The following is a 27,122-nucleotide window of genomic DNA, read 5'->3' as shown; positions in this document are numbered from 1 at the left end:
CACCCTCATGACCGGACGCCCCATGAAAGGCAATGCGTACTTATTAGGACTGGATTTGGCCAGCCCCGCAGTTACAGCCCTCACACATGAAAATGCAGTTAAACAACTGATACAGAATATAAAAGCAGCCCAACTCGCAGCAGCAGTGAGACTTGAAACCAGGAGGAAACAGAGCAAGACGTGTTTTGACAAATCAGTACACGCCACTGAGTTTACAGTAGGGCAACAAGTTATGCTTTCCCTTTACAAGCCCAGTTCATTCCTCTCCCATAAACTTTCCGGACTGTACTCCATTTCGGACAAAGTCAGCCCCTCAGTATACAAAAGAACCTATCCCAATAGTAAGACTGCGTGGTTTCATATAAACCAGCTCAAGGCTTACGGCTCACAGAATAACCACACACACCACATCCTGCTCGCAGCAGCAGACGATCACGCCCTGCCCACAGATGACGTATTCCTACCCTCCCCCAACCACTCCAGCCCGTCCTCAGACACGACTTCAACTCCGCCCCGAGAGGCACGACTCCACCTCTTCCTTCACTCAACCAGCAGTGAAGGCGACAATGATAGCGATCACAATGACGACAGCCACAGCACACCACGTTACGACTACACACCTGCACCAGGCCCCACTCCCAGCGAATCCGAGCATGATTCTACTGACCCATTTGAGATCACTAATATCAGAGCCCCTGACCCAGACCCACCGCCCGACGATTACGGATTGAAGCATAGTAGCTCCAACCTCGACACTCGATTCTGGCACCGAGACAATTCGTTCAGGCTCATCCGGAATGATGAGATGGACCCCAATTCGCCCCAAGCAGCTTTAGCACGGTTACTACAGACAAGAGTTTGGCAGCCGGGAGAAGATGATGACTTAGAGTCTGACTCCCACCACACCAATCCCTTTGTGACCCTGTTCGCTATTCAGCATTGAGGTGTCCAGATGATGGAGAAAAAAGGAACCGATGGAGAGATACGGTGTCCTTTCTGATGGAACCTGCACCATGTTTGTTGAATGTTTGTTTGTTAATGTTATCGTTAAGTGTTGTTCGTAAACTCGAAGGTTTTCACAGCCCCACGTCACCACTCCTTTAATGCCCCCCAGCAGTTAATGGAACAAGTTTGTCCCTAGACAATAGTTCAGAGGAACTAGTTTGTCCCCAGAAACTTGTTAAAGGTACAAGTTTGTCCCCAGATAATAGTTCAGATTAACTAGTTTGTCAACAGAACACGACTCATAGTTGCTCTCCTAATTCGAGAGGCAGCCCCCACGACGACCACATTCTTACCCGTTCTTGCCGGTTGCTCAGGCAGTGGAGAAACGGCATTGGTCCCCGCCCTGCCTGAGGACCCCCCTCTGGTCAGCTACGCTCGGGTAGAGCACGTACGGCATTGACCCTGTCCTACCCGGGGATTCCACCCATTTCTTACCTGCCGCAGCCCATACGCACCCCATTTTGGCTCGTTACATTTGAAATTCTTTTGTTCGGTTTTGGCAATCCTTCGGTTGCTTCCCTATGCTATTTACATCCTCAAACACTGGGATGGTAAATCACACAGGCTGCGAGACAGCTCGCAGTACAACAGTATTTTCTTAGATGTCTAGTCCAAATATTCGTTTTTTTTTTAAATGAGGGAGTCACAGATGGTGACCAATTATAAAGGGAAATTGCCAATAAAGGACAGACAGACAGACAGACATACGAGATCTTAAGCAAGATAAGAACAGCTATTATGCTTGTGTTCACAGAACTCCGGAACCTTAGGAACCCCAGAGGAAGACAAAGAAGAAGTCCGACAAAGATGAAGTCAGCCTTCGTGTTCACATGGATCTTAGCGGGATCCCTTCAGTTGCGCGCGGACGCTACCCCCCTGACCCCTACCACACAAACCGTAAATGATTCTCACCCTGTAATACACGGAATCCCGAGATAACTAGCCCAGCGACAGCTAGCAATACCTCGACCTGGTGTGATACGTTTATCACCTGGTACTCATTCTCATATGTAGTCGAAGCACTCTTAGTGCTGGCGATACTTTGCAGTATTGTGCAAATGTTTAGAGTTAGGAAATGGCGAAAGAGAGCATATGGCTCTCGCACCCCGATATACAGGTTTAGGTCCCACATTTTCGGATTTCACCAGACCCCCGAACCCATTGGGACGGATTAAAGAGCATCCATTTTCTTTATGCATTCTATGGAATAAAGAGATGTAAACGTCTGTGTCTGACTGCCAGGACAGAGAAATTTGTGTGCTGCCATTTTGTACAGTTTAAGATGTAGATTATTTTTGGATTATTTGTATTTTTGGATTGTTTGAATGAGGTTAGCTTATTGAGAATAGTTAGAGGTTCCAGTTTTTTTATTTTTCGGTAATGTTTTATGATAATTAATGTATTTTAAATAGTTTATGTAAAATTGTGTTGCATAGGATAGGACAGTGTAGAGCCTAAGTATGGGTGCCCCGGCTGGTCAGAGGATGAAGACGACATAGTAATGTGATCCTTCACGAGGATCACAAGGAGAGTGTGTAGCCATCTGGGATGGCCACGTCCCAATTACAAAATGGACACTTGCAAAGAATGCAGGGAAAATTGGACAATGCTAAGAAACAAGCAGGTGCAAGCTCGGTCTGTTGCTTAGAACCTTAAACTCTCAGACAGGACACTACCAAACAATCTACATACTAATGAGCCATCTCCGGGGACAAAAGGGAAACATTTAGATACACAATGTTCAGGCAGACTCCCCGGCGCCAGAAGAAGCTAAGACAAAGCAGACTAACAGTCACCAGAACACGGCCAGCGATCAGGGAACCACCCCTCTATTGGAGGAAAATCGATACAGATTATTGAAAAAGACCCAATTAGTTGAGGCCAAGTTCAAGGTCCGCCCAAAAGCGCGCAAAGCCCTTATCAGTATAAAAGGTATCCCCCAAGGGAGAATCTTCCTCCTTTGGCTTTGGCTCTCACTGAAGAAAGAGACCTGCCTAACAGCTGCACCAGCCCAAGTAAGTCCCAAGTCAACGCACGCTACAAGATTGACGCTCCTAGTTGCTACCCTGTAAACAGCTCAAGCCAGCAGCCTCAGAACCGAGCAACGGCCATTGTTCCTCTGACTGAGTGGGCACCCGAAGCTAAGTATAGGCTTTAGTAATAGTGGTAGTTTAGTTTGTAGAGTTTATGCATGAGTAGATTTGACTGAGTGTAAATAAATGAGCATTGCTTTTGAACTTACTAACTGGTGTATCAAGTCATTGATCAGTATTCGGTTCTGAACCTTGTGGCGGTGTCGAAAGATACCTGGCGACTCTTGAGCAAAGGTGATTAAACAGAGCCAAATTAAGAGCCAACCAAAAGTTAGCAACAAATCAGCAGGTCAGGCCCAGCGGGACATTTGCCCCCATACAATTGCTTAAAGAAGGGGGTAACTACAAAACCCAGGAAAGTAAGGTCCGAGGGGGACCACCTAAATGGAAAGTTAGCAAAGGGGGGTGTTCCTCCTCTAAGTCCACCTATTGGCATAGCCTCTGACTTAATAAAATTGATTTTGTAACCTGAGAAAATACTAAATTTATCAACATCAATAACATCAGGAACTAAAATGTCTGGCTTGGATACAAACAGCAGCACGTCATCTGCATAAAGCATTTCTTCCCTCCATTGTGTAGCTTTTGTTTGGCTGTATAAGAAATAACTAGCTCCCTCGCATAAGCCTTACATGTTTTCCACAAAGTGGAGGGGTTATATTAGAGAGGGAATTGACTGAGTAAAAGCTTGCAAATTCCTTCATAAAGTATGTTGTAACGGATTTATCCCTGAACAAGGACGCATCAAATCGGCATGACCTAGATCGGGGGGGGGGGGGGGGGACACACACACACACCCTCAAGTATATTCGGAGCAAATCTAGTATGACATTGATGAAGAGCAGAGAATAAAGTTAATACTTCACCTTTAGAATGCAGTGTTCTCCACACACCCAAATAGCTCACTACCTCACAAACTGACGCCAAGGCCCTTTCCTGTTGGGTAGGAGGTTTTCTGGTTGCTGAGAGTTTATTCACTGAGCGGTTACAGTGACAATTGAAGTTCCCACCACCAAAGGAATTAGCTGACGCCAACTCCGCAAAATCCATGAAGACTTTAGTTACAAACTCCGGGAACTGACTAGATGGACCATACACATTCATTATCAAAACAGATTATCCACATACAATTGCCCTTCACACAATTCTCTACCTTGAAAGGAGCATTTTTATTCCCTAAAATTGGTACACCCCTACAACTGGTTGAGAATGAGGCAAAAGAAACCTGCCCCACTCAGTCCCGCTTCAACTTTAAGTGCTCTTTGTTATATAAATGAGTCTCCTGCAACAAGGCTATGTCCACTTTCTCCATTTTAAGGGAAGACAGGGGGCTGGATTCTCTGCTGTCGGGATTCTCTATTGCGCCGGCAGCCCGGAAATTTCCCGACGGCATGAAGCTGCGCACGATGGGAAACCCCATTGGCCGGCTGGTGAGACAGAGAATCCCTGGGACACGCCGCATCAGATTACGGAGGATCTTTGTTCTTTCAATATGATGGTGTGGTCCCTACACATTCCAGGATCATAGTTTTAAATTAGCTATCACAATTGCTCAATCAACCAGAAAAAAATATAGGGAAAGACTTCTGCGCCACACTCGAGCATGCATCAAAACACACTTCCGCCATCTCCAGTCATACCAGAGGCAACATAACGCATTTTTCTCGAATAAAAGACCTGTTTGTACCATTGCAGGATCCAGTCAACAATTCTGTAACCCCCAAGGCAAAAAAAACCCCACAATGACAATAGTTCTAAGGGGACATTCCTCGGTACGTGTGAGGAACCGTAAGGAACCCTACGGCATATCATCATTATCATCAGAAGATATGCTCCTCAGAAAGGAGGAGAAAGAAAAGCCAAAAAGAGAATGGAAGCCAGATGTCCCTCCCGCATTTTGACCCCATGAAGACCTAAACCTCTCACTCACCTCCCAGGAGTGGCATCACTCGTATCTATCATGATTAAAGTAAGGATATTAAATAACCAGTATTACCTTCATTAACATAAAAATAAGAGGTGGGTATCTATCATGCAGGCCAGCTACCATATACTTACATAGCGCACCCCTTAGCTAGAGGGACACATTGAATAAATAAATAGTTCCTGAGATTCTTAAGGATAACACATTCAATATTATGCTCAAACATTAACACCTCCCAGCAAACATGATAAATAGGAACACAAGATCAGACAAGAGGCATTATGATAGGGAAAGAGTCCGAATATGTCAACAAGCTGCAGACTGTTACTCCAAATTATTCCTTTCTATGGACTTCACAAAATCTAAGGCACTAGCTGGATTATTGAATGTCTTTACGGAGTTGTCGGTTATCACCCTCAGTGTCACAGGATAAATCAGGGCATAATTCATTCTAGCAGCCTGGAGTTGTTTTATAACTTCATCAAAGCCTATACTCTTCTGCTGTGTCGCTGCCGAGGAATCCTAGCAAAAGGAGCCAGGTCCCACCACACCACTCTGCCTCCAGAACTTTCTGGCAATCCATGAAGTTGCGCAAGTGAATAATTACAGGTAGGGCGTTGAATGTCCCTGGATCTCAAAGGCAGGATATAATGTGCCTTTCCAACTTGATACGCCCTGCCTTCACATCCAGCTTACGAAAACATGGTAGCCAGCTCTCAAAACACTCAATTGGCATCTTACCTCTCATCCTTCTGGGAAACTCCTGGGCATTTTTCCTCCAGCCTCGATTCTCCAGGATTTCTGACAAACCACGTAGCTGGTTTTCCAAGGATTGAATGCGGGCCTCAGCTAAGGAAGCAATATTTTCGATGTTCAGGTTTCTTTCCTTCATTTCATCGAGCCTTTTATTATTCTTCTGCAGCTCAGTCTCATGAGCACTAATATTTTGTGTCAGCAAGCCGGATGTTCACAGTCGTCATCTGAAATGCTTTCGAAAGCACCAGTCGAGAGCCCATTCTAGAATCAGGTCACCATGGGCCAGCACGGTAGCACAGTGGTTAGCACCGTTGCTTCACAGCGCCAGGGACCCGTGTTCGATTCCCGGCTTGGGTCACTGTCTGTGCGGAGTTTGCACGAGGATTGGACATTCTGAATTCTCCTTCAATGTACTCGAACAGGCGCCAGAGTGTGGCGACTAGGGGATTTTCACAGTAACTTCATTGCAGTGTTAATGTAAGCCTACTTGTGACACTAATAAAGATGATCATATCAAGGGGCTGGCGCCACCCCCATTGCATCTAAATGCTCCTTTTTATTGCCAGCTTTCTTAGGATTCCTCAGCATTTTTTCTCCCACGTTCAGCCAAAGATCTTCTAGCGGCATACCATGGAGTATTAACTCCTGGATTAGGTAACGATGTGCCATGTAAACGGGGTAAATGAAGAGTTAAAAGATGAAAAGGCCAGAGCTCACGAAAACTCTGCTGTTCCTGCGCATGCATCACGTGATTCCCAAGGCAGCACACTTGAGCAGATGTCTCCACTACAAAAGGAAATAATGCATATGTACAGGAAGTGCATGCAGTATGCACGATTGGACTTCCCACATCATTATTCACACCAAATTAGAAAATGGATTATTTTGCAAGGACAGGAATAATATGTCATATACAATGCAATATATTATTCTGTTGTAATAATAACAATAACCTTTATTGTCACAAGTAGGCTTACATTAACACTGCAATGAAGTTATTGTGAAAAGCCCCTAGTCACCATATTCCAGCACCTGTTTGGGTACACAGAGGGAGAATTCAGAATGTCCAATTCACCTAACAGCACATCTTTCAGGACTTGTGGGAGGAAACTGGAGGAAACCAATGCAGACACGGGGAGAATGTGCAGACTCCACACAGACAGTGACCCAAGCCGGGAATCAAACATGGGACCCGGGAGCTGTGAAGCAACAGTGCTACCCACTGTGCTACCGTGCTGCTAAGGAGAAACTGTGTGCTTTTAAAGTCATAAAGTCTAACTGTTGTTAAGGAATGGTCCACAGAGTTTAATCATCGTTCAGTTAGGAAACCTGACGGATTGGGAAGAGCCTTTAGGTTTCAGGTTGAAGTTCAGCTACATCTTGTATTAAGTGACTTCATTTGTCTTTTTTTAAATTGTCTTTGTTAAGCCCACTTAGACGAAACAAATAGTCTGACTGACTCCTGTACATTACACATTTTCTGATTATACATTTCTTCCTTTTAACTTTTCTTTAGATTAGAAACAGATTTCCATATGAACAGGTGTGACAAAACATCTGCTTGATGTAACAGTTAGGTACATTTATTAGTAAATCTCTTTGGTATTACTGTGATAAATCATATTTTGTAATGGAAGTGGTACTATACCATGAAATGCACACTGCATTACTTTTCTGCTGGAATGGCATTGTTTTTTAGCTGATTTGTTCAAGTCGGACAATAAATGTTAACTGTTTTTTAAAATAAATTTAGAGTACTCAATTAATTTTTTCTAATTAAGGGCCAATTTAGCACGGCCAATCCACCTGACCTGCACATCTTTGGTTTGTTGGGGCGAAACCCACGCAAACACGGGGAGAATGTGCAAACTCCACACGGACAGTGACCCAGTGCCGGGATCGAACCAAGGACCTCGACGCCGTGAGGTAGCTGTGCTAACGACTGCACCACCGTGCTACGCCCCAATGTTAACTGTTTTAACTAAACAGAGCTTCATGACTTTCAGGGAACTTTGTAATGTGCCTACGTAACAACAATCATTCCATTTCAAAGTAATTAACTGCAAGTAGTAGTTTGAGATATGATAAATGATGCAAATACAATCATATGGACCTTTAAAACCAGCAAATAGAGAACTTCCTTGCATCAGCGTGAGCTTGTTTTAAGACCATGTCCCCAAGGTGAAAGGCATGTGTCTAATCTATGCAACATTCAGTTCTAATAATTATATCTTTAATCAAAGCACAATTTGAAACATATTACTTACTGAATCAATTTTAAATTAAAGGTCTAAAATTGCATTGGTAGAAATTGTTACTGGTGTTACTAAAATCAGTTCAAAAGCGATCAAATATAGTGCACATTTATCAGTAGCAGGTGTCAGTAAATGAAACAGTTTAGTACAAGAATATAGCTGGAGATCATTAAGTCATGAACCCCTTTCCACCCCAACCTGATAATCTGGACTTTGAGGAACACCAAGGACTGAATTTTGTGGCAAGACCCCCCAGTCCCAACATTGGTTGAAGTTGAAGTGGGAGCTGCTTCTGCTTGGGCAGGGATTGGCCGGCCACATGTAAGCTTCTACTGGCCGGCCAATTAAAACTGGGGATTCACGGAAATCAACTATTGAGGGGCTAGATGCAGGCTGAGAGGCGGCATAAGTTGACACTTTGGCAGGTGCTGATGCCATACTTAATGGGCTGTCAACACTGAATGTAATGGAGACTGCCTGGAAACGTTAAGAGAAAAAGGAAACGGAGCAAGAATGGCAGAAGGAAGACCCAGGGTGGTTCCAAAGTTCAGCAATGCCTCCCCACAGGCTCACATCCAGACAGCAAGGGACAGCACTTTCCATAGGGATGGGAGTCTTATCAAGCAAGCCTGGATGGAGATTGCCAAGGTGGTCAGCAATCTTAGCTGTTATCTCAGACAGGTCAGGACGAAGAAAAGACAGCTGCAGTGGCCAGGGAACAGCTGCGGAAGAGGAATGAGCCTCAAATGAGACACTGTCACGTCATTACCTTGAACCCGCTATCAGCACAAATTGTCTCTAATTGTGCTTTAATTTGGGGATACAATCATGTGATTACAACACTAATGCACCCAAGGAGCTAATGGAGCTGTGACAATCAAGGGCACTGACAGGCAGAGGACACCAGGAGGTCAGGCCCATGTTGAGCCTCCGGCTGATGACAAGCCTTGAATGCCGTGGACGACACGACAACAGATGCAACATGAGCAAAAGAACATAGCCACGTGTGGAAGATGAAGGATTCCATCAGGCCACATGTGCAGCCACATCTCTGGTATGTGCACGTGACTTTCTCCATGGACAAATTGGTGACCTTCAATGAGTGGATGTCAGAGATGCTCAGAGATCTAGAATCCATTACCTTGCCCGTGAATGCCATGCAGCAAAGGCTGGTTGACAGAGAGGTGAGTGAGGTACTTGGAGTCTCCATCAGGGGGAGTACTTCTCAGGTCAGCAGGCAGGTACAAGTGTGTTTTAGCAGGAAGAGGGAGTGGCTGCCTCCAGCATCTGGAGGCTTCTCTCAAGGTACTCCTGCTGTGGACAGCAGCTCCTCGATCAGTGACCCCAGTGCCTTGAGCAGCAATAATAAAAGAAGAGGCTTCTACATCTGTTCAGGGGCCCCTTAGCATGCAGGGCTCTCCATGACTCAGGCAGCCAGAAGAAAGTTGCCACGGTCATCCCAAGCCTGAGGGCAGCAATATCAGCATCCTGCCCCCACCTCAGCCACAGGCACAGGGGGATCATCATGTGGAAGCACTCAGTTCGCAGATGAATAGAGAGCCAATTGTGAAGTCTTGTATTTCTTGTTAATTAATTTACTTTTGCACCATCTCCCTCCATGTTGGCTGCCGTTTCGTACTTCAGTTATACCCCAACTGCCTCAAATGGTGACAGTAGGGCTGTAGAAAGGTAAGGCTTTATTGGCATTGAACCAACAGATAATAAAAGTCATATGAAGCGACTTGCATTAGCCCCTCCAGGCCGGTTTAACTCAGTTGGCTGGACAACTGGTTTGTGATGCGGAACAAGGCCAACAGCACAGGTTCAATTCCCGTACTGGCTGAGGTTATTCATGAAGGCCCTGCCTTCTCAACCTTGCCCCTTGCCTGAGGTGTGGAGATCCTCAGGTTAAATCACTACCAGTCAGCTCTCCCCCTCAAAAGGGAAAGCAGCCTATCGTCATCTGGGACTATGGCGACTTTACTTGCATATATCTCTTTCCACCTTCTCAGTGGTCCTTCATCATCCTTATTGTTGGAGGAGGCTTTAGAATTTATGAGATCCTCATTATTTTATGCCAGTTTGCACAATAAACAGAGGATCACCATGATACACAAAACCCTCACTGGGGCATATAAAGGCATCATTGGATTGATCAAGGTGTCTGAATCACATCTTGGGAAAGCTAATGGTCTTCTTGGTGGACGCAGACGTTGTTCTGTGGTAGGTATTGTACCTCTCCACTGCATCCACACACATGTTCTTCAAAGGCACGAGTACCCATATCCTCAATGCACAGCCCTTGTCTCCTGATGTCCATCCTTGGAGGTGCACAGAACAGAAAAGCTGCAGCATCAGCCAAACCATGCAGGAATTATGACTGCTTCCTGAAAATGGTGCAGATGCCTGAAGCATTGTTCTTCAGTGGTTGCATATGTTATGGGCCAAGGTTTAGAAAACTCCAGAATATATTATGGAGTTCACCCGACCTATAACTGTTGTTGAATTTGGCTTGGATGAGCAAAAGAGCCTGCCTTTCAGCTGTTATTCAACAGACTTCTGAGGTGCTTTTAATCAAAAAAATCTTTATTCTAAGAACTTATTTAACATTTGTATAAACACACACAGCAAGAACTTTTAACAATTACGAACATTAAAACCCCACACAGCTACAGTAATCCATGTATAACCCTTAATGAATTCCCCCTTAACTGTTCCAATTCAACAACAAAATCCAAGTGAAACCAGTAGCCCCTTTTCAAAGGCGTGGCCCAGCACACTGGTATAAGACTGTTGTTATCGATACTCTTATTCCCCTTTTCAAACAGCAGAGTTGAATTCCTTCCAGAAAGCAATTATCTCTTTTAAGTTACCAAATAGTCTGGAACAGCTTTTAAAATGAAGATAGAGAAAAACACTTCTTTCAACCTGTGCAAATCCAGTCCAAACTCAAGCCAAAGTAAAACTCAAGTGCCACAGCCCAGCTCCACCCACACAAATGACACTACTGAAGCCATGTGATAAGACAAAAACCTTTCTTAAAGGGACACTCTCATGACACACACCAGTAGTACTTTGAGCGAGTGGAAGCTGCTCAATGAAATTCAGCGCTACTGTTGATACAGGCTTCTGGCTAATCTGAGGAAGCTTTGATGGCCACATACATGAAGTTGGTGATACCCTGCACTTGGCGTAAGTGCCAGTACCCAAATGGTACTCTGGCAATACATGCCACAGTGCTTCAAGCTTCCTGTCTTTGTTTTCCAGTGCCCATGCTGCTCCACCCTTCCTGGCATGCCACACAGCAGCCATCAGGAAAATCCAGAAACAACTTGAAAAAGTAAGGCTTCTGGCCAGAAGTCTTCCCTCTCAATATTACACCCACCCACCCCTTCCATCGTCTCCAGGTCCATTCCTAATGGGCTCAGAAAGTTCCAGCCCAAATGTCCACCAAGATAAAAACCCAACCAAACCCTCAATTTCCCTTCTCCACTTATTGATCGAACTCCCTTTCAAAAACATCAACGGATCTTGAATATACATCTTCTGTGTGAGGATTCTGACTATTCTGAGATTTATTTTCCTATTTAACCTTGTTCAAGGTTTATGAACTTTTACTTATCCTCCATGTTCACATCAAAGTAAAATAATTTGCTTTCTTCAACTTTATACCTTCACTTTTTGAAGACCTGTATCCCCTCAATCTTTTCTCTGGTGAAAACATCAATTGATTAAACCCTTATCCAAGATCTGTTCACACTTCTCTGAACTCTTACTGATAAATCCATTTCTTTTTTGAAACAGGGTGACCAAAGCTACATATAATAATCCAGAACTGACCACAGTATCAATCTGTACCATAACCTGTTCTAACTTGTAATCCAGCTGCATCGTAGCATCCAACTCATCTAACATTAAGGCTGGTTTCTCTGACTAGATTTGACATCGATTACTGTCAAATCCTTTTTGTCTCTGTTTCATGTTTCCGACATGCTTGCTGTTACCTATACGTATTGAGCTATACATATCAACTTTAAAAACAATCCATCAGGTCTCAGGATGGACTTAATTTGTTCAAGTTTTGATGAAGATCATTGATTTATTTTTTATTCATTACCTGCCAACATAGCGTCATGGCATACATAGAGTGTTTTCAGTCATAATAAAAGATTATGCCCCCACCAGTGTTCACCTAACCCTCCCTCCTGACAGAGGGATGAAGGGGCACTAATTGAAGGTGAAGGCTGCGGCACAGAATGATCAACATGAAATCAGTAACAGGCGTACAATGGGTAGCAAATAGAAGTAATGGCAGGATAAAATAGGCATGAGGAAGAAAATCGAAAGCAATGGCACAGCACAGGCAGTATAGAATTAGGAAAAATCAAGTGCAAGTCTGAAGGGGGAAAGGAGGAAGTATTTCTTGTGTGGAGAAACCCTCATAATTTGCAATTACAGTCTAATTTTGGACTGGATAAAGTTTGCATGTGGCACAGATGAATAATTCTCCCCACTCAATGATGCCAACAACACAAAAATAGTCAGAGAAAATACAAAAGAATTAAGATTAGTCATACTACAAGTAACTATTTAATTATTATTTTAATCAGAGATGAGTCAATTCAACACTCCCAGTTGCCAACTACTGAACCAGTGAAAGAGGCCTGGGTTCAGATAAACTACCCTTCGGAAATCATACACATTGCACGTGAACTTATAGGAACAAAACTAATCAAAACATGAAGCCAATAGAAAAACATTACTGTACTTACAGAAAACAATGTTTCTTTGGATTGTGTACTTTCAAAGAGATTATTTGACTATGTTCTCATGTACATGAAATAAGAGTTTTAAAATCAATTTATTTCTGGATAAAAATTCCAAATTATAAGCTCTGAATTTTGACATTGGTGGTTTCAGCAGGAACAGCAGAAAGGAACCATGTGTATCACTTCATTCAAAGATGGGACATTAGTAATTATCTCGGATTAAAATAATAATTAACTAGTTACTTGTAGCATGAGTAATCTTAATTCTTTTGTATTTTCTCTGACTATTTTTGTGTTGTTGGCATCATTGAGTGGGGAGGACTATTCATCTGAGTCACATGTGAACCCTGTATCAGTACACTGGGCACAAAATCTGATAAGAAGTTAAACCTGTTAGCCATCTTTTTTCTAATACGACCAGTGATGCCTCAGGACTCACAAAACTGAGCTTATTTTATTCAAAATGAGATATTACAATGTTTTAAAAGAATTCCATAGATGACTGCTAAATTTAAACCCACAGCAGTTCCTTAGAGTTCCCTTAAATACAGTCCTGACTTTGACTAGGTTTTGGATATGAGTAAAATAGCTTTCATCAATTCTCATGAGGTCATCTCTGAGCTCTTAATATGCAAGGCAGACCAAAATAATAATTTATATTTAAATACTCATGGAACTGGAGATGTTCATAGCACCCAGCCATTTTTAACAAGTAAATTATTTGAAATAAGTTTGCTGGTACTGCACAATCTCTATAAATACGATGCTATGATACTTGGGGAGAGAGAGTAATAGTAAAGGTATCTCTTTTTAGGTGCTAGGATCCAAAAAATGTTCCTATATGATGCCATAGAGTCAAGATTAGGGAACACAGATGCTCACACCACATCATTATCAATTCCCCATTACTTAAGTCCTATTACAGGGAAACAAAGTAAGGGGAATAAGAAGTGATAGGCAGAGAAATCAAAGGCCAGAATCAAAAAGGGCCTCAGTAAAAAATAATGGGAATGGGACAAGTGATGTTACAAAGTCAAGCCTAAGGCTTTGTGCCTAACGTGTGGAGCATTCACTATAAAGTGGATAAATTAATCACGTAAATAGGTATAAAATGATATGATATAGTCGGAATTAGAGATACATGGCTGCAGGGTGACCAAGGATGGGAACTGAATATTCAGGGGTATTCAGAACACTGTTCATCTGCTCCTCTCAAAGGAATGCTCGCTGGGTGCATGCCTTTTGAAGCCAGTCCTGATTCACTCCATTCTGACATCACGCTGCAACGGGTGGATATTCTGACAGGCTGGTGGGGTATGAATACAGTGTATGGACCTGATAATGAGATGAAAATGTATAATAATCATGTTCCCACCCATCAACGTCAGGAAATGTGGCCCTTCACTGACAGGGGGAGGGGACAATCTCGGCAAGCTTTCACACTGATGTAAAATGTGGCTTTGGACTAGTTGCAATATTTTCCGTTCCTGTCGCCAAACCCATGTAGCGCACAATGACTTACGAGAGACAAATAGAGATGAAGTCGATGAGGCTTTATTAAGCGTGACTTGTTCCCCGCAGTTCAGCAACAGACTGGAGCTGCGGGGAGAACTCCTGGTTCTTATACTCCGCCTTCAGGGCGGAGCTAGAGATCAACAGCCAACCAGGACCCGGGATCTGTCAGCCAATGGCATCACGGCTTCACAGTCCCACATGACCCCTAATGCATACTACCACATTCACCCCTTGTTAAGAATGAACCCGGCGGGGTGGTGCTTCGCATGGTGGTAGGGGTTTACAAGGCTGGTCCTGGGAGGAAAAAAAACTTTTTGCATGTCATTACAGTGCCCTACACTTGGCTATGTACAGGGTTTGTGAACTATTTACAATATTCGTAAGAGGAACAGAACCTTCTCGTTATAGTCCCACAACATTCTTGAGTTACACTGATGCCACGAGTCAGGCGGGTGGTCTGGTCTTCCTTGTCGATCGCCTCAGCCCCGGTGGTGGTGCAGGTGCTTGTTCCAGCGTTGTCGTCTCCGGGAGCTTTACGGTGTCTGCTTCTGCTTCACTCCTGGTCGGACATGGGAGGAGGACCGATCCTCCCGGGAAGGGGGCGGTCGCGGGGTGCGCCGGTGGCAGGGAGGGGGTGATTGGTGTCGGGGGGGTGTGCGTGTTGCCGGCGGGCGCCAGGTCTCGCAGGGAGACCGTGTCCTGTCGGCCGTCGGGGTATGCCACGTAGGCATACTGCGGGTTCGCGTGGAGGAGGTGAACCCTCTCGACCAACGAGTCCGACTTGTGCGCCCGCACATGTTTCCGGAGTAAGATGGGTCCTGGGGCCGCCAGCCAGGTCGGCAGCGACGTTCCAGAGGAGGACTTCCTGGGGAAGACAAGGAGGCGCTCATGAGGCGTTTGATTAGTGGTGGTACACAGCAGCGACCGGATGGAGTGGAGAGCGTCCGGGAGGACCTCTTGCCACCGTGAAACTGGGAGATCCCTGGACATAAGGGCCAGTAGGACAGTCTTCCAGACCGTGCCGTTCTCCCTCTCTACTTGCCCGTTCCCCCGGGGGTTGTAGCTGGTCGTCCTGCTCGAGGCTATACCCTTGCTGAGCAGGAACTGGCGCAGCTCGTCACTCATGAAGGATGACCCCCTGTCGCTATGGATATATGCGGGGCAACCGAACAGTGTGAATATGGTGCTAAGGGCTTTAATAACTGTGGCCGCTGTCATGTCGGGGCAGGGGATGGCGAAAGGGAAACGAGAGTACTCGTCCACCACGTTCAGGAAGTATTTATTGCGGTCGGTGGAGGGGAGGGGCCCTTTGAAATCCAGACTGAGGCGTTCAAAGGGGCGGGAAGCCTTGATCAGGTGCGCTCTATCCGGCCTGAAAAAGTGCGGTTTGCACTCTGCGCAGGTGTGGCAGTTCCTGGTGACTGTACGGACCTCCCCCACGGAGTAGGGGAGGTTGCGGGACTTTATAAAATGGTAGAACCGAGTGACCCCCGGGTGACAGAGGTCCTCGTGGAGGGTTTGGAGACGGTTTATTTGTGCGTTGGCACATGTGCCGCGGGGATAGGGCATCGGACGGCTCGTTCAGCTTTCCGGGACGATACAAGATCTCGTAGTTGAAGGTGGAGAGCTCGATCCTCCACCTTAAGATCTTGTCATTTTTAATTTTGCCCCGCTGTGCATTATCGAACATGAAAGCTACCGACCGTTGGTCAGTGAGGAGAGTGAATCTCCTGCCGGCCAGGTAATGCCTCCAATGTCGCACAGCTTCCACTATGGCTTGGGCTTCCTTTTCCACTGAGGAGTGGCGGATTTCTGAGGCGTGGAGGGTTCGGGAGAAAAAGGCCACGGGTCTGCCCGCTTGGTTAAGGGTGGCCGCCAGAGCTACGTCGGAGGCGTCGCTCTCGACTTGGAAGGGGAGGGACTCGTCGATGGCGCGCATCGTGGCCTTTGCGATATCCGCTTTGATGCGGCTGAAGGCCTGGCGAGCCTCTGTCGACAGGGGGAAGGTAGTGGTCTGTATTAGGGGGCGGGCCTTGTCTGCGTACTGGGGGACCCACTGGGCGTAATATGAAAAGAACCCCAGGCAGCGTTTCAGGGCTTTGGAGCATTGGGGGGAGGGGAAATTCCATGAGGGGGCGCATGCGTTCGGGGTCGGGGCCTATTATCCCATTGCGCACTACATATCCCAAGATGGCTAGCCGGTTTGTGCTAAACACGCACTTGTCCTCGTTGTATGTGAGGTTCAAGGCTTTAGCGGTCTGGAGGAATTTTTGGAGGTTGGCGTCGTGGTCCTGCTGATCGTGGCCGCAGATGGTTACGTTGTCGAGATACGGGAACGTGGCCTGCAACCCGCGTTGATCAACCATTCGGTCCATCTCCCGTTGGAAGACCGAGACCCCGTTTGTGACGCCAAATGGGACCCTTAGGAAGTGGTATAGTCGCCCGTCTGCCTCGAAGGCTGTGTACTTGCGGTCACTTGGGCGGATGGGGAGCTGGTGGTAGGCGGACTTGAGGTCCACGGTGGAGAAGACCTTATATTGGGCAATCCGATTGACCATGTCGGATATGCGGGGGAGAGGGTACGCATCTAGCTGTGTGTACCTGTTGATGGTCTGGCTATAGTCTATGACCATCCTTTGCTTCTCCCCTGTCTTTACTACTACCACCTGTGCTCTCCAGGGACTATTGCTGGCCTGGATTATGCCTTCCTTCAGCAACTGCTGGACTTCGGACCGAATAAATGTCCGGTCCTGGGCGCTGTACCGTCTGCTCCTAGTGGCGAGGGGTTTGCAATCCGGGGTGAGGTTTGCAAACAAGGATGGGGGTTCAACTCTGAGGGTTGCGGGGCCGCAGATAGTGAGTGGGGGTATTGGGCCGCCGAATTGGAATGTTCGGCTCTGCAGGTTGCACTGGAAGTCTAATCCCAGTAATGTGGGCGCGCAGAGTTTGGGAAGGACGTAGAGCCTGTAGTTTTTAAAATCCCTCCCTTGCACCGTTAGGGTCACTATGCAGAACCCTTTGATCTGTACGGAGTGGGATCCTGCAGCTAGGGAAATCTTTTGCGTACTGGGACGGATGGTCAAAAAACAGCGTCTTACCGTGTCGGGGTGGATGAAGCTTTCTGTGCTCCCGGAGTCGATCAGGCATGGTGTCTCGTGTCCGTTGATCAGCACCGTTGTTGTCGTCGTCTGGAGCGTCCGGGGCCGTGCTTGGTCCAGCGTCACCGAGGCCAGATGTGGTCGCAGTGTCTCAGCGTCTTCTTCGAACCCCGTGGAGCCGTCGATGCTGGGGTCCATTGTTGTCGTCCAAGATGGCGGCGGGGTGAACAAAATGGCCGCCCCCATGCATCGCACATGGCTGGGGGGTCCCAAGATGGCGGCGGGGATGGACAAAATGGCCACCCCCATGCATCGCACATGGCTGGGGGGGTCACAAGATGGCGGCGCCCATCCTCCCCTCGTGGTGGCCGGGACCCAAAATGGCGGCACCTGCGGGTCGCACATGGGGCGCTGGGGGGGGGTTGGGGAGCGTTTGGGATGCGCTGGACTCTTTCTTCGCTGGGGACAGCGGCGACCCCCCGGGACCGGCACACAGCCGCGAAATGGCCCTTTTTGCCGCAGCTCTTGCAAATCGCTGCGCGGGCCGGGCAGTGCTGCCGGGGGTGTTTCGCCTGCCCGCAGAAATAGCAGCGGGCCCCCCCGGGATGACCTGGCGTCTGAACCGCGCAAGCCTGTGAGGGGGGGGTTTGTCGCGACGGGGGTCCACGGAGCCCAAGGGGCTGCCGCGCGGTGGGGGCCGTCCGCGCGGGCGTTTTGCGCGGCCACATCTAGGGAAGCTGCAAGGGCCCGTACCTCTGAGAGTCCTAGCGACTCTTTTTCTAAAAGTCTTTGGCGGATTTGGGGAGAGTTCATACCTGCCACAAACGCATTGCAAATTAACATGTCCGTGTGTTCAGCCGTGTTTACCGGCGGGCAGCTGCAGGCCCGTCCCAAAATTAGCAGCGCGGCGTAGAATTCGTCTAGCGATTCTCCGGGACTTTGCCGTCTCGTTGCGAGTTGGTAGCGTGCGTAGACCTGGTTCACTGGGCGAACGTAGATGCTCTTTAGTGCTGCGAACGCCGTCTGGAAATCCTCTGCGTTTTCTATGAGAGGGTAAATTTCCGGGCTTACCCTCGAATGCAGGACCTGCAGTTTCTGGTCTTCTGTGATCCGGCCGGGGGCCATTCGGAGGTAGCCTTCGAAACAAGTCTGCCAGTGTTTAAAAACTGCTGCTGAGTTCACTGCGTGGGGGCTGATCCTCAGGCATTCCGGGACGATCCTGAGTTCCATAGTCCTTTAAGCACACTTAATAAATTGTAGCGCACAATGACTTACGAGAGACGAATAGAGATGAAGTCGATGAGGCTTTATTAAGCGTGACTTGTTCCCCGCAGTTCAGCAACAGACTGGAGCTGCGGGGAGAACTCCTGGTTCTTATACTCCGCCTTCAGGGCGGAGCTAGAGATCAACAGCCAACCAGGACCCGGGATCTGTCAGCCAATGGCATCACGGCTTCACAGTCCCACATGACCCCTAATGCATACTACCACAACCCACCAGACATGAATGGGAGGGGAAATACCCGGCCAATGGCTCAGATTTTAAAGGGATGGACGGTACAGCGCATGTGAGCCCCGAAGCAGGTGGCAGAGCTGTGGGGCCTGGGAATGTAGAAGGTCAAGCCTCATTTCCACAAACCTCTTTGCTAGCCTGCCTGAACCCAGATAGGGGTGGGAATTTGGCAGCTGGGATCTCTGGACTTGAGGAGGAGAAGGGGACCATTAGGGAAGTTGAAGACCTTCTTGGGGCCTCAAAACCGAAAGGTATGCGAAGAGAAAAAGATTTGGTGATAGGAAATGTAGGTTCCTTATGGTACAAAACAGGGGAATTTATAATGGGGAGAAAAGAAATGGCTGACCAGCTAAATACATACTTTGGTTCTTCATAAAGGAAGACGCAAATAATGTACCAGAAATGTTGGGGAACACACGGTTTAGCAAGAAGGAGGAACTGAAAGAAATCAGTGTTAGTGGTGAAATGGTGTTGGAGAAATTGATAGGATTGAAGGCCGACAAATCCCCAGGGCTTGATAATCTACATCACGGAATACTTAAGGGAAGAGCTCCTAGAAATAGTGGATGCATTTGCAGTCATCTTCCAAGATTCTATAAACTCTGGAAGTTCCTACAGATTGTAAGGTAGCTCATGTAACCCAACTATTTAAAAAAGGAAGTAGAGAGAAAATTGGGAATTATAGACCAGTCAGTCTAACGTCGGTAGAATCCATTATAAAATATTTAACAGCTGAGCACTTAAGAAACAGTAGTACACTTGGACAGAGTCAGCATGGATTTATGAAAGGGAAATGATGCTTGACAAATTTACTGGAATTCTTTAGGATGTAACTAGTAGAGTTGATGAGGGGGAGCCAGTGGATGTGGTTTATTTGGACTTTCAGAAGGCTTTCGACAAAGTCACACATGAGATTAGCGTGTAAAATTAAAGTGCATGGGATTGGGGGTAGTGTATTGAGATGGATAGAAAACAAACAATAGGAATAAACAGGTCTTTTTCCAAATGGCAGGCAGTGACTAGTGGGGTACCGCAAGGATCGATGCTAGGTCCCCAGCTATTCACAATATATATTCATGATTTAGATGAGGGAACTAAATGCAATATCTCTAAATTTACAGATCACACAAAGCTAGGTGGGAGGGGGAGCTGTGAGGAAGATGCAGCGAAACTTCCGTGTGATTTGGACAATCCGAGTGCCCCGGTAACCCGAATCAAGCCTGGTATCCCCCGAGTCACACCCTGGTTCCCCTGAGCCTGACCCATTACTGAGCAAATGCATAGCAGATGCAGTATCATGCGGATAAATGTGAGGTTATCCACTTTGGTAACAAAAACAGAAAGGCAGATAATCTGAATGACTATGGCTTGAGAGGGGGAATGTGAAATGTGACCTGGTTGTCCTCGTACACCAGTCGCTGCAGGCATGCATGCAGGTGCAGCAGGCAGTGAAGAAGGCAAATATATATTGGCCTTCATAGTGATAGATTTAAGTTCAGGAACAGGGATGGCTTGCTGCAATTATACAGGGCCTTCGTGACACCACACCTGGAATATTAAATACATATTTGGTCTCCTTATCTGAGGATGTTTTTGCTATAAAGGGGGTGCAGCAAAGATTTACCAGACTGATTCCTGGGATGGCAGGACTTGTACATGAGGAAATTGAGTCAGTTAGGATAATAATAATAATAATCTTTATTATTGTCAAAAGTAGGCTTACATTAACCCTGCAATGAAGTTACTGTGAAAATCCCCTAGTCGCCATACTCCGGAGCCTGTTCGGGTACACGGAGGGAGAATTCAGAATGTCCAATTCACCTAACAGCACGTCTTTCAGGACTTGTGGGAGGAAACCAGAGCTTAGAGGAAGCACACGCACACATGGGGAAACCATGTAGACTCCACATAGACAGTGACCCAAGCTGTGAATCGAACCTGGGACCCTGGCGCTGTGAAGAAACAGTGCTAACCACTGTGCTACCATGCCACCCTCTATTCACCGGAGTTCCGAAGAATGAGAGGGGATCTCATAGAAACTATAAAGTTCTAACAGGACTGGACAGGGCAGATGCTGGAAGGATGTTCCCGATGATGGGTGTGTCCAGAACCAGGGGCCAGTCTGAGGATATGGGGTAGATCATTTACGACTGAGATGAGGAGAAATTTCTTCACCCAGAGAGTGACGAGCACAGCAAGTTGTCGAGGCCAAAACATTGTATGTTTTCGAGAAGAAGTTAAATATAGCTCTTGGGGTGAAAGGTATTAAAGGATATGGGGGGGAAGCAGGAAAAAAATTACTGAGTTGGATGATGCGCCATGATCATAATGAATGGCAAAGCAGGCGTGAAGGGCCGAATGGCCTACTCCTGCTCCTATTTTTTGTTTCTATGAGTGGGACTGAGATGTGCTTGCAGACAGCTGGCATTAACACAGTGGGCCAAATGGCTCTTTCGGTGCTATAACCATTCTACGATTCCATTATATCTCAATGTGAAATAATACGTTTCACGCCTGTGCTCTGTGGATCATTTTATTTGCTAAAATACTGAAGCAGAGTCAAATGATCAATTCCATGGTCTGGTGGAATTTCATCTGGTTCAATTTCAAACTGACCATTTATTAGCTGCTAAAAATAAAATATTATTTACCCCATAAGCTATAATATTTTATGGTAAACAAAATTGGTATCACATGTATCTACATATTTCTCTTCAATATGAATAGAACAAAATATAGTAGAAATGACCGAAACAAAAGTAAATTACTGTGGATCTGAAATCTGAACTGAAACTCAAAAATGCTGGAAATATGTCGCAGATGAATAGAATCTTTGGAGAGAGAATCAGCATTAAATGTTTTTAGATCAATCGAGTTCTGATGAAAGGTCATCAACCTGAAACTTGAACTCTGCTTCTCTCTCCATTGATGCTGCCTGACCTACTGTGTCTTTCCATCATTTTCAGATTTTATATTATAAACCATGTATTTTTTGGCATGTACAACTCAGTTGGTCTGGGATGCAACACGTAAAATATCTCAAATAAACAGAGTTGGAGGTTCATCTTTCTAATATACAGTGCAAGAAAATTTATGTAATGCTTTGACATTAGCCACAGAATATCATATACCTTTAAGTACCTTGTCTGCTTAACTTGCACCTTTTGTGAACTTTGCATTTCACGGAAGAACGAGACTGGCTGCTTCAGTAACATAATCATTACTTCATATAGAACGTAAAGAATTAAAGACACTGACAAAAATCCATGGCCATATTGTCCCTTCGAACTTTGTACACTCAGTTGGTAGCACTCTCACCTCCAGGTCAGGCAGCTGTGAGAGTAAGTCCCACTCCAGCTCTTGAGCATAAAAACAAAGGATGACACTCCAGTGTGAGACTGAGGGAATGCTGTCAAAGATATTGCTTTTTGAAGGAGATATTAAACCATGGCCATATCGGCCCTCTCAAATGGACCTAAAAGATACTTTGGCAGTATTTTAACCAAGAGCAGGGATGTTACCACTAGTCCTGGCCAATAGTTACCTGTTCATTATCACATTCTGTTTCTGGGGATCCACTCTGCGTAAATACTGTTTTACAACAGTGACTACACATCAAAAGTACTTCATTGGCTGCAAAGCACTTTGGGATGTCTGATGGTTGTCAAAGGTGTTATAAAAATGCAAGACTATTTCTTCCCCATTACTTGTTAGGATTTCTATTTGCAACAAAAACTTCACAGGGCATTAGAAAATCCAAAGATTGACTTTAATCTCTTTACCATTCTGTATGGGATTCATTTTGAAGCATCAATTAAGGTGTACATATATATATGACAACAATATCATCCATCAAAATGAAAATCAAATCCTTAGTGTCACTGGAATCATACATCGCATAAAGAAGCCATGCAACTCATTGTGTTTGTACTGCTTCTTTGAAAGAGCACTCCAATTAGCCACATTCTCCTGCTCTTTCCCTTAGCCCTACACATTTTTCTATTTCAGATATTTATCCAAATCCCTTTTGAAAGTTACTATTCATTCTGCTTGCGACACTCTTTCAGATATTGTCAGTTCCTCCTGGCCTTTTATATTCGTATCAGATCCCCCATCCATTTCATACAGTTTTAGTTTCCACATTCCCTTTAATACCAGGGTCAGTCCCCACTCTCCCTTTTACACCAATGCCAGGTTGTTATTAATCGAGATGCAAAATTAGACAAAAATTGTGCATATTATGCAAATGGTAACTTCTCCCCTCCCAGAGAATCGAGAGCAACCTCTGCCCTATACTGACATAAAGTGATGGTAATACAGTAACAAGGTTCAGGCTTCCATGCAATTCACAACTGCTATGTTCATAAATATTTAATTTAAATTATCACTAAGTACTATTAGAGTATGTAATACGATTAGATTTAAAATTTGATCTTTTAAAGGCCCTTATGTGTGTGGGGGAGGGATGGGAGTAAAGAGATCAGGAAAACATATGTTGACATATTTGGAGATTACAGCTGTAAAAACCTGTCAGAATCACCACCGGAATTAGCGAAGTAATGTACTATTTATTTTAACAACAGTTAATCCCAAAAAGGCAAACATGCACAATATACACTGTATTACACAAAAGTAAAAAGTACATACTTGAGATCTTTTGTGCTGTATTAGACAGTTTTTCATTCTTATTTTAACAAAGCAAGTACATTTTCTGAATTGCCCGAGCTCCAACCAACCCTTCCCCCACTGACCCTGTCTAAAAAAGTGATAGTTTGGTACAGTGTTAGGTGCAGTAAACATAGACATCTCTCCGCAACACAAGAAAAGGGACAACCTGAAATTAATTTATTTTCTGCCAGCAAACCTTTAGCCCTTTCTTTGGGACAATGAAATGATGCATATTAATATCCACATAACAATGAAAAAAAATCACTTGCAGGTAATACAATGTCCCCTATAAACCATAAAAGTGAGGTTTGATGGCTCCGTGGGCTATAATACAGTACTGGATGGATCCAGAATGATACTGCCTCAGCTAAGACAAAGAAAGGAATTTGGAGGTCACACACATGGGTTTTGAACAGTACATCACAGGCACATGAGTATTGTTTAACAAAGGGAATGTCTGGGAAAAGCCTGGATCCAGAGTTTGACTCATTCAACAATGCTATCAGCTACACGTTCTTTCTTATATATTTCCTTTTGTTTTCCTCTCTTCTGTCTCCCATCCTATATCTTTATGTCGCTGAATCGCTCTCTGTTTCCCTCTCTTTGAGTCTGTCGGGTCAAAGTCACAACGAATGATACTATTTTCAACATGCTAATACCTTCATTAAATTAGTAAACAAATAAATATCATTCAAATGCATAAACTGATTAACTATATTCTTATTTCAATATATATTTTTGTGTTTCTACTTCCTTTATCCATCAGTCACCACGTTCAACAAATCATCCTTCACCATTTCTGCCACCTCCAATCAATGCCACCACCAAACTCATCTTTCCTCCCCTCAGCTTTCAGTATTTCAAAGGGATCATTCCCTCCGCAACATCCATCACCCCTTGTGCCTGGTCACTCCCCTTCCCTCAGTACCTTCCCATGCAAGCAATTTTCTCCAAAATTGCCTTTTTCGCCAAGATTCTTGGAACATGTCCTTATCACCAAACTTAGTCCATACACCCTTCAGTTTTCATTCTGGCCACAGTATAAGAACACAGGAAATCGAAGCAGGAGAAAGCCATTTGGTCCCTTAATTCAATAAATCCATAGCTAATTGGATTGTGACCTTAACTCTACTTTCCTACCAGCCCCCATAACCTTGTACATTCTTATAGATAAAAATCTAATTCAACATCAAGACTGGCTTTGTCAAACTCATCCTTTGAGTGAACCATTGTGCATTTTCTATGTATTTATTACTTCCTGTGCTGTGTATTTCTCTGCCTGTCCATCTCACTCCCCCCATGTGTTTCTCTTTCACAGTTCCTATCTTCTGTCTCACATCTATATGTTCCTCTCCAATTATCTCAATTTCTCTCTCCCCACACCCATGTTTGTCTGCTTGTGTTTTTTTTCATCTTACTTTCTTTTTTTCATTCATCTTTCCCCTATTCCTTTGTTATTCGTGTTTCCCTCCATGCTTGTATTTCCTATTTTCACTCAATCTCTTTTACTTACCAGCTCTCCTCACAGTCTGTTCCTCACTTGTTTATGCTTTTTCATATCCTTCTCACTTCCTATCCCGACATTTCCCTTTCCAAGTATTACTATATTACAGTCTCATCTAGCCCTTTTTCTACCTGTCTGTGTTTCTCTCTCCTGTATCTCTGCGTGTCTCCCTTTCTTTCTCAGACTCACTCTCTTCCTGGGTATTTGATTGCTCTCCTCTGACTTTTGTCCTGAGGTTCCCCCCCACCTGTCTGTTTTTCTCTCCATGTGTCTGATGTGCCATCAATTATACAAAGACGAGTTATGGAACGAAACTGTGGCTTTAATAAGCTAAACGAGAACCTGCTGGCAACTGATCCCGAACTGGGGCAGTCCCAGAGGTCAGCCACCTTTAGACAGAGCCTGAGGGGAGGAGCCACAGCAGAGAGAACAAATATATACAATACAGTTTACCACAATATATACAATACAGTAACAGTGGCACTCCTCTGTTGGCTAATCTCTTTCCTCTCGTCTCTATTTTTCTCCCATCTCTATTTTTCATTTATCTTCTCTGTCTCTATCACTGCTTTTCAATAGTTCCTCTCTCCAGCTCATTCAGTTTCTCTATTACCTCCCTTCCCGACACATTTTGTGCTTTCTGTCTGTTCCCCGCCCAATCTGGGAATCTTTTCATGTTTTTTTCTCTCTCTCTGTCTGTCCCACCTTTATTTTCTCACTCTGTTCTGTTTGCACATCTGCCACGTTACCTTATTTCCTGTTTCTTTTTGGTCTTTTTCTCTTCCTATCCATTCCTTTTCGCTTTCCTCTTTCCGTGTGCTGTCTAACTTCGCTTTTGGCTTTTTCTGCTTTTTCTCTTTGTTGTATTTCTTTTTTTTTTAATTGTCTCTCTCTCTCCATCCCATTCCTTCTATTTGTTTTTCTCGTCATCTCTCCATTCCCCGGCTCCTCTTTATCTACTCTTCTTCTAACTCTTTTTCTCGGTGTCACTTTCTCTCTCTCTCTCCCCACCCGCCTTTCTTTCTCTCTCCTCCCCCTTTTCTCACACTCCCCTCTCCCCCGCCTCTGAATAACGGGACCCCAGCCCAGGCCAATCCCCGGCTTTGATTTGAGCCTCAGCCGGCTGCGGCCCGGCGGAGGGAGCTGGCGGCCCGGCCGGTGCCGCTTTGCCGGCTCCAATGGCAGCAGCAGCAGCGGGCGGGTGTGCGGGGCCGGAGCCGGGCTCTTACCTGCGGCCGGAGGGCGGCGGCGGCCTGGAGCAGCAGCTCGGAGCGGCAATAGTGTCGGAGTGGAGAGCGAGCGGCGGAGAAACCGCGTCCGGCGCCGGCTCAGGAACCGGAGAAAAATTCAAATCAGAATCAGAGAGAAGCGAGAGGGCGGCGGCGGCAGAAACTGAGGACACCGGGCGGGGGGGGGGGGGGGGGAGAGAGAGAGTCAACAGACAGACGTCAGCAGGGCACAGAGAGAGAGAGAAAGAAACAGGGGGAGTGAGGGAGGGGAAAGGGGGGGAGTGAGGGAGGGGAAAGGGGGGGGGGGAGTGAGGGAGGGGAAAGGGGGGGGGGAGTGAGGAGGGGAAAGGGGGGGGGGAGTGAGGGAGGGAAGGGGGGGGGGGAGTGAGGGAGGGGAAGGGGGGGGGGGGAGTGAGGGAGGGGAAGGGGGGGGGGGGGGAGTGAGGGAGGGGAAGGGGGGGGGGGGAGTGAGGGAGGGGAAGGGGGGGGGGGGGGGAGTGAGGGAGGGAAGGGGGGGGGGGGGGAGTGAGGGAGGGGAAAGGGGGGGGGGGAGTGAGGGAGGGGAAAGGGGGGGGGGAGTGAGGGAGGGGAAAGGGGGGGGGGGGAGTGGGAGGGGAAAGGGGGGGGGGGGAGTGAGGGAGGGGAAAGGGGGGGGGAGTGAGGGAGGGGAAAGGGGGGGGGGAGTGAGGGAGGGGAAAGGGGGGGGGGAGTGAGGGAGGGGAAAGGGGGGGGGGAGTGAGGGAGGGGAAAGGGGGGGGGGGAGTGAGGGAGGGGAAAGGGGGGGGGGGAGTGAG

General features: G+C 46.1%; 1 protein-coding gene across 14 annotated transcripts in view; it reads right to left on the bottom strand.

Annotated features, from left to right (window-relative positions):
- LOC140429588 (guanine nucleotide-binding protein G(I)/G(S)/G(O) subunit gamma-7) overlaps nucleotides 1-26,506 on the bottom strand; it is a 508,117-nt gene extending 481,611 nt beyond the window's left edge. For 7 of the 14 annotated variants that reach the window (XR_011949129.1, XM_072516806.1, XM_072516814.1 and 4 more), the window contains exon 1: nucleotides 26,329-26,506. Coding sequence is in view for 3 of the 14 variants with exons in the window: in XM_072516810.1 (XP_072372911.1) it covers nucleotides 5,764-5,770 (7 nt within the window). In the remaining 11 variants the exon portion in view is untranslated. Of the gene's footprint in view, nucleotides 1-5,763; nucleotides 5,872-23,475; nucleotides 24,205-25,848; nucleotides 26,098-26,328 lie in introns of those variants that run through there. The other 7 variants (XR_011949128.1, XM_072516810.1, XM_072516809.1 and 4 more) reach the window with 3 other exon arrangements.
- Nucleotides 26,507-27,122: the final 616 nt, after the last annotated feature.

Source organism: Scyliorhinus torazame, chromosome 9 (assembly GCF_047496885.1).
Source record: "Scyliorhinus torazame isolate Kashiwa2021f chromosome 9, sScyTor2.1, whole genome shotgun sequence".
NCBI lineage: Eukaryota > Metazoa > Chordata > Chondrichthyes > Carcharhiniformes > Scyliorhinidae > Scyliorhinus > Scyliorhinus torazame.
Note: the sequence above shows the minus strand (reverse complement) of the source record. Positions and strands in the feature narration are given on the sequence as shown.